Source organism: Fragaria vesca, linkage group LG7 (assembly GCF_000184155.1).
Source record: "Fragaria vesca subsp. vesca linkage group LG7, FraVesHawaii_1.0, whole genome shotgun sequence".
NCBI lineage: Eukaryota > Viridiplantae > Streptophyta > Magnoliopsida > Rosales > Rosaceae > Fragaria > Fragaria vesca.
In genome coordinates, this window is record NC_020497.1 from 2,771,604 (window position 1) to 2,779,266 (window position 7,663).

At 39.9% G+C, this 7,663-nt stretch overlaps 1 protein-coding gene across 1 annotated transcript in view; it reads left to right on the forward strand.

The window, feature by feature from the left end:
• The first annotated feature begins 801 nt into the window (after positions 1-801).
• Positions 802-7,663, forward strand: part of LOC101307637 — a 43,145-nt gene continuing 36,283 nt past the window's right edge. Inside the window, exons 1-5 of the mRNA XM_004308227.1 lie at positions 802-1,574; positions 1,632-1,742; positions 1,779-2,061; positions 5,354-5,942; positions 6,051-6,476. Of these exons, the coding sequence (XP_004308275.1) occupies positions 802-1,574; positions 1,632-1,742; positions 1,779-2,061; positions 5,354-5,942; positions 6,051-6,476 (2,182 nt within the window). The remainder of the gene's footprint in view (positions 1,575-1,631; positions 1,743-1,778; positions 2,062-5,353; positions 5,943-6,050; positions 6,477-7,663) is intronic.

Sequence of the window (7,663 nt, forward strand, 5' to 3'; positions counted from 1 at the left end):
TTGACGAGCATCCAGAAGATAAACCAGAGGTCTAGGAAGAGATATCAGTTGATGGAGAATCGAACCCACCTTGCAGAGAAGATCCCACAGTTGTCAGCAAGAACAAGATTTCTCCGATTATCCTGACAGAGAAAACAGATAGATTTGGTCCTCAAAATAATCCATACAAAATGGATAAGCTGGCCACTGCTGCTAAGACACAGAGAGATGCTGGACGGTGAGATCGTGTCTACCGACGAGTAAAGTATTCCAACTATTTTTTTACTCCACTTTCAAATTGGCCGTAACTGAGAGAGCTCACACCATCATCGAGTTCATCCCCTTTTCTCTATGCCAAATCGCTTCCCTCGTTCCCAAAATGTCCTCCCCCTTCCTCTCTAATCTCTTTTAGTCTTGCAGTAAAATCCAGTAATTACTGTGACGACATGAAATTACATAACAGACATTCTATTAACAGTTCTGTCAAGTGTACCGTACTAGCAACGTAGCCTAGCTTTTGCCGAATTTGAGAACTGAAATCATTACCAGTGATCGTATAATTTCTCTCTATTCCTTCAGATCCGTGTGGTCGATTCAGTTCGTGTAATTTCTTTAAATCAGGAGGGCACCCATCGGCTTTTGCCCTCAAAAAGCCCCGGCTTCCTACAGAAGCGGCTGCCAGCGTGTTTACCAAACACAAGACAAAAGGGCTCTGTTCATATAATAAGCACAAGAGCAAAAAAGCTCTCCCAATTTGAGATGGAGGAACCTCAGTTTGCATAGCTCAACTGGGCAAAACACCAAAACAGAGAACAAAGAAAGATGCTTCAACTCTTTCTACGCTCACCCAAAACCCTACTAACCCTTCCCCCCAAAACCCAACTCCTCATCTCCTTCTTCTCCCACTCCCCCCAACCCCACCACGAATCCATCCTCGGCTCCCCCGCCAGAGTCCAAAAGCTCATCGCCTCCCAATCCGACCCTCTCCTCGCCAAAGAGATCTTCGACTTCGCCGCCCAACACCCCCATTTCCGCCACTCCTACTCCTCCTACTTCACCCTCATCCTTAAACTCGGCCGCGCCCATTACTTCTCTCTCGTCGACGACCTCCTCCTCCGTCTCAAGTCCCAACCCACCTCCTACTCCCCCTCCCCTGCCCTCTTCACCCACCTCATCAAAATCTACGGCGATGCCCATCTCCCCCAGAAAGCCCTCAGAACCTTCTACACTATGTTCCAGTTCAACTGCAAACCCACTGTAAAGCACCTCAACCGGATCCTTGAGATTCTTGTGGCTCACCGCAACTTCCTCCGGTCGGCTTTCGACGTTTTTAGGGACGCTCACCGCCACGGCGTGGTGCCGGATACGAAATCGTACAACATTCTGATGAGGGCGTTTTGCTTGAATGGGGATTTGAGCGTTGCGTATGGCTTGTTTAATAAAATGTACGAGAGAGATGTTGTACCGGATGTGGAGTCGTATCGGATTCTGATGCAGGGGCTGTGCAGGAAGGGGCAGGTGAATACTTCTGTGGATTTTCTGGAGGATATGATGAATAAAGGTTTTGTTCCGGATTCGTTGAGTTATACTAGCTTGTTAAATAGTTTGTGCAGGAAAAAGCAGCTGCGTGAGGCGTATAAGCTGCTGTGTAGGATGAAGGTGAAGGGGTGCAATCCTGACATTGTGCATTATAACACTGTTATATCGGGGTTTTGTAGGGAAGGGAGAGCGGTGGATGCTTGTAAGGTTCTTGAGGATATGGAGTCTAATGGGTGCTTGCCGAATTTGGTGTCGTATAGGACTTTGGTTAGCGGGTTGTGTGATCAGGGGATGCTTGATGAGGCGAAGAAGTATATGGAGGTGATGATATTGAAGGGGTTTTCGCCTCATTTTTCGGTTGTACATGGTTTGGTTAAGGGGTTTTGCAATGTGGGTAGGATTGAGGATGCTTGTGGAGTTATGGAGGAGATACTGAGGCATGGGGAGGTTCCGCATAGGGATACTTGGATAACAATAATTCCGGGGATATGTGAAGAGATTGAGCTGGTGAGGTTGGAAGAAGTTTGGAAACAGATAATGAAGGTTGAGATCAAGCCTAGCACCAGAATAGTGGAGGCAGCTTTTGGTTTGGAGAACTACTTGATCAAAAGGATTCATGCTAGTAAAACATGGAGAGGTTGAATGTTTCTTGGTATGTGCTTCACTGGTTAGTTTCTTTGATGTTCCTCCCTCGAGCATGAGGGTTAGAGTTACTAGCTTTACTTTGTTGTTTTTCACTAGATTCAGCATCATCCTAAACAGTTCCTTGTTTAATTTGCTCATAACATGTTTATCAGTTTTCAACATATAAATTCATTTCCCACTATTCATTTTTGCACTTATGAATTTGGTTCTTTATGATTGATATTCTCTGTATGGAACATATGGATCATATAGAATTATAGATCGCATCTAAAAGCAATTAAAATTTGTCTCTAATGCTCTTTACCGATTGCTTCAGTTTAAAAGTTCGTTTATGTTTTAGTTGGTGGATTGCAGGGATGTTGGACGGTTGATTTTGCTTATCAGTAACTGATTGTATGACTGTGATGCTACTGGAGCAAATCTTTTTCTGGAATCAAGAAGTCTGTATCCTTCCCGTGTTTGTATTTGGATCAATATCAAGCCTGAACAAATAAACCATGGTAAACAGTGGCAGACCCAGGATTTAGCGTATGGAAGGAAGGGGTTAATGCTTAAGTGAACCGGTGGAGGCAGATTGTGGGGGCGAAAAACATGATTATACAGAATTAAGATCATTATATGGTTTGCACTTTGGAAGGTATTACTAAGAGAAAATAAAAAAGGCTTATTTCTCAGCTGCCTCACTGGGCCTTGTATAGGTCAGTGATGGAGATGTGCACATCAGAGCAACTTAGAGATTACTTAACATTTTGGCTAGCAAGGGTGAGAGTTATTTGTTAATAACAGTGTCTAAGATCAAATGGCTGACCAATTTTGATCTAGATTTACACCTGAGAGCCACCAGCACTTTCGATACTTGAGGTCTTAACAAGTGATTTCAGGACAACACTTTTTTGTTGTTAATAGAATATTGCTGGGTTTTGTGTCATGTCCTATTAGAGGGGTTGTTTATGGTAGAGAATGTAGGAAGGCTATAAGCAGTGATGATCATGTGCGTGATAGTCTTAGAACTTCTAGTGGATGATGGTTTCTATGTTTTGCATATTTGTGAAGGGCTATCCACTATTATCAGTTCAGTGATTGCTGTCCTGATTGACGGCAGAATTTTTGTCAGTAATGAGTACCATGAGGCTTTGCAATAGAAGATAAGAGAGCGTTATCTTCACACCAAGCATTGAATGATACCACTTATGTGCTCAAACTGAAACACAAGATTGAGAAGCAGTGTCTAGAGGTAATTTAAGTGCCTTTTTTCTTGTTTAATGTTGCTTTATTTTGTGAGATCAGACATGTAATTATGAATTATTGATCTCAGGCTTGAAGGACCCTTAATGTCAGCCAAAAGAACATACATAGATAAAGATCCCCATAATAATGTATAGTTGGTTTCATATATTACTTTCAGTTACTAATTTATGTTAATGTAGAATCAGATGTTTGTTCTTGAATTTGCATTAAATACTACTTGATTACGCCAAATAGAACTCCATTGTTTTTATGTTCTTGCTTGCACAATTTCATTTTGGATGGTAATTTTGTAGGCAATTTATATGATCAAATCTTTATACTTAAAGGTCTGTTATCTTTATTCCTAGGACAAGGACACAAGTTTCTATCAGTCTAATAAGCTGACTAGTGTGTTGGAATAATGCATTTATGTTGTCATTTCTGTTAGCTGATTGTATGATATGTTCATGTAGCTGTTTCATATACCTTGAGCCTTTGTAAAACTCAATCTATATTTACTGAAACTCATTGGCATAGAGATACTCTAGAGCGTTGCTACTTGTGGATGGTTATGCTTTAATGTTAAGAGCCAAAATTTGGTAGTCCATCAAAATGGCCTTGGCAACAGGTCGACTTTTGCCAATTTTGGCAGTCCATACTTATCAAAGTGGCCTTGACAACTGGTCGACTTTCTTCGAAATAGTATCAGCCTATCAGGCTTGACACTTTCTTGGCTGTACTGGAACTTTGAAGTATATTCAACTATCGTACTTCAGTATGGCAAACTGCAGATCATACTTCCTCCTCTTGTAACTTCTATATCACAAATCATGTGATCAAGTGTTTTGTCTAAAATTCAATTCCATATCTAGAACTTGGGTGATGCCCAGTACTGAATCCGCATTTTCACTTATGTGTTCAATAAAATTTTTCAGATACTAGATTACTCTAATGGTGTGTTATTGCTGAAATTGTGTTGCACGAGAGCCCTTGTTCAAAATGATCATTGCATTTGAGTTTACAATCATTTTCCCGTCACTCTTTTGCTCATTTTGCATTTTGTCTTTCTGTGCTTGTGTTGAAAAATTGCTGTTGTTCATATTCAACTTATGAATTGTATGGTTGACGTCTAAACGTAATTGAAATTAATCGCTAATAATGTCTGCTCCTGGCCTCAGTTCTGTAAAGTTAATACTTTCACTTGGGTGACTCCATGGATCATGGACAGAATTAACTTTGCTTATCATTTGCTGTTACTGCAACTGTGATGCTACTAGATTAACTGCCTGTCTGAAATGGCAGAGAAACTGTAGTCTCACCAGTGGATAAAAATGAACTTAAACTGACAATTTTTTGTAACCTAAACTGGCCAACATTAAGGCCATCTCCGGTAGGAGAGGGTTATATTGGGGCCAGGGTTATAATTTAGCCCTCAAAAATATTATTTTTATTTATAGACTACTAAATGATCTCCAGTAAGAGATGGCTAAATTTTAGCCCAATTAAATATTTTATGATTTCACATTATATTTTCAAACTTATAATTTTATTTTATTATAACATTATTTATATTTGGACCAAGATAAATATTTAAGAGAAAAAAATATATTTTATCTTATTTATTTGGTTTCGTTGATAACATTTTTGGCTTAGATTTTCAGTGCCACATGTCCGTTTGCAAATGAAGTTTTGGTTTCCCGATTGGATGTAATGTTAATCATTGTAAAAATTATCAGATTTTTGGATAGGATTTCTGAATGCCGCGTGTCGTATTGTGATTAACTCTCTAGATTTTCGATTAGATTTTATGTCCACGTGGCATGTCTATCTACATCTTCATACCTCAATAAAAAGGGTTGTTTCGATAGCATATCTCACCATCTCTAAAATCCTCTCTCAAATCTTTTGTCTAGTCTACAAATTTTCATTACATTTTGCAATGAATTCCAACTGGTTTTCTCAGTGGAATGAGAGGCTACGTGAGGATGAGGAAGATGATGAAGAAGATGATGCACAAAGGCGAAGAAATACAACACAAGTTATGACGGAAGCAGCTGGCTGGTTAGCTACTAACCCACTACAACAACAACCTCAATGGGGTGGCTCTGTTCGAGGTCGTGCTACTCGTCACCGATCACGCAAGGTAGCTAATGAAAAATTATTAAATGATTACTTTGTAGCTGACCCTGTGTACCATGCGGAAATCTTTAGACGACGTTACAGGATGAGGCGTGAATTGTTCCTTCGCATGTTAGATCATGTGCAGACGGCGGATCCATATTTTAGGCAGTCACAAGATTGTGCCGGGCGTCCTGGATTCTCGCCTCATCAGAAATTGACGTGTGCACTCCGAATGCTAGCCAATGCATGCTCGACTGATTCCTTAAATGAATCATTATGTATGCCTGAGTCGACAGCCATCGAAAATCTTGGTCGATTTTGTCATACTATTGTCACCATCTATCAAGAACACTACCTCCGGGCTCCTACAATTGAAGATCTGGATAGGCTTCTACAAAGAGCCGAGCAACGAGGATTTCCAGGAATGATAGGTTCGCTAGATTGAATGCACTGGCAATGGAAGAATTGTCCAGTGGGATGGCAAGGTAGCTTTAGCGGCAAATCAAAAAAACCAACAATTGTTCTTGAGGCTGTGGCAGGTCCGGACACCTGGATCTGGCATTCTTTCTTCGGAATCCCTGGAGCCCAGAATGACATTACTGTTCTCGGACGCTCACCACTTTTTGATGCTTTAATAACAGGTCAGACACCACAACTTAACTATCATGTCAATGGAACTCCTTACGAGTTTGGGCACTACCTTGCTGATGGCATCTACCCAAAGTGGGCGACACTTGTGCAATCAATCAAACATCTTGAGAATGAAGCAGAAGAGTACTTTTTCACTAAGCAAGAGGCGTACAGGAAGGATGTTGAAAGGGCATTTGAGATTTTACAAGCACGATTTGCAATTATTAGGCAACCTGCAAGAGGTTGGGACCGAGATTCATTATCGACAATCATGTTAGCTTGCATAATACTTCATAACATGATCGTCGAGGACGAGCGAGATGACTACTACAATGGTGAGTCTGACGACGATGAACCGAATCCAAATACATCAAGAAGAGCTCGGACAAGAATATATGATGGCCCTAATTTGCCACGTGATCCAAGAACCGGACATATCTCAATGGCCGAATATATGTCCCGTTACCGAAGGATACGATCTTGTGTTGGAAATAATAATCTACGAAATGACCTTGTCCAACATGTTTGGGCAAATATGCGACATTAGGAGGATGATGATGAGAAGTAGTAATATATATCTAGGTGAGGTAATAATTGACAATTTATTGTCATGTTTTATTCCTTAATTAAGTGTTGTGTGTTTTTGTTGTTTTTCTTATTGTGTGACTTGTTTTATTTTGTAATGAATAAATGGCAACTTCAATGCCATTTATTTTGTAATAAATAAATGTTTTTAGTAGTGAATAAATGTTGTTGCAATTAACTTTATTGACATAAAACAAATATAAAAGCTTACAATTAACTTGAACAATTAATTAAACAACAATGACCGACCCTAATTTAAATCGGTAAATTAACCAAACTATTCATCGTCTTCGGATGCCATATGTGGATGATATGCATCTTCAGTTCCCATATGTGGATGATAGTCATTGGATGTTGTGGAGGAATTAGAAAACAACTCCCGTGCACTTAAACTTTCAAGAGCGTCCCTCTTCCTATCATCAAAGTATTTCTTACTCCTTGGAGAATAATCCGTGATTTGCATCATTAAAATGGCTTCATTCCTATCCCTTTCTCGTCGTTCTTCCTTCATTTTCTCTCTCAATGTTTTTGCCTCTTCCGCCTTGATGTTTTCTTCTCTCATCCGCTCTATGTTAGCCAACAATTTTTCTTGAAAGGTTTTCTCCTCCTTTTCTTTGGCTTTCAATTGCTTTCTTCTTGCGGTATTTCGACCCATTGGCATAGGAAGGGGTTCCGGAATCGAAGTTGATGGTGGAGTAGATCCATTTGCATCATCATCTTCATCATCATCTACGGAAATAGGGAAGTTTCTTTGAACCGGTGGTGGACCAAAGTTTTCTTGTGGTGGATCATCAAACGTGACCCAAGTATCACAACACAAATTGTAACAACTATGATGGCGAGAAATTTTTCCACCCATTTCTTCTTTGTAAAAATCCTCGGCTAAATGTTGCTATAACAAAATATACAATAACAAATTTATTAAAACTACTTCATA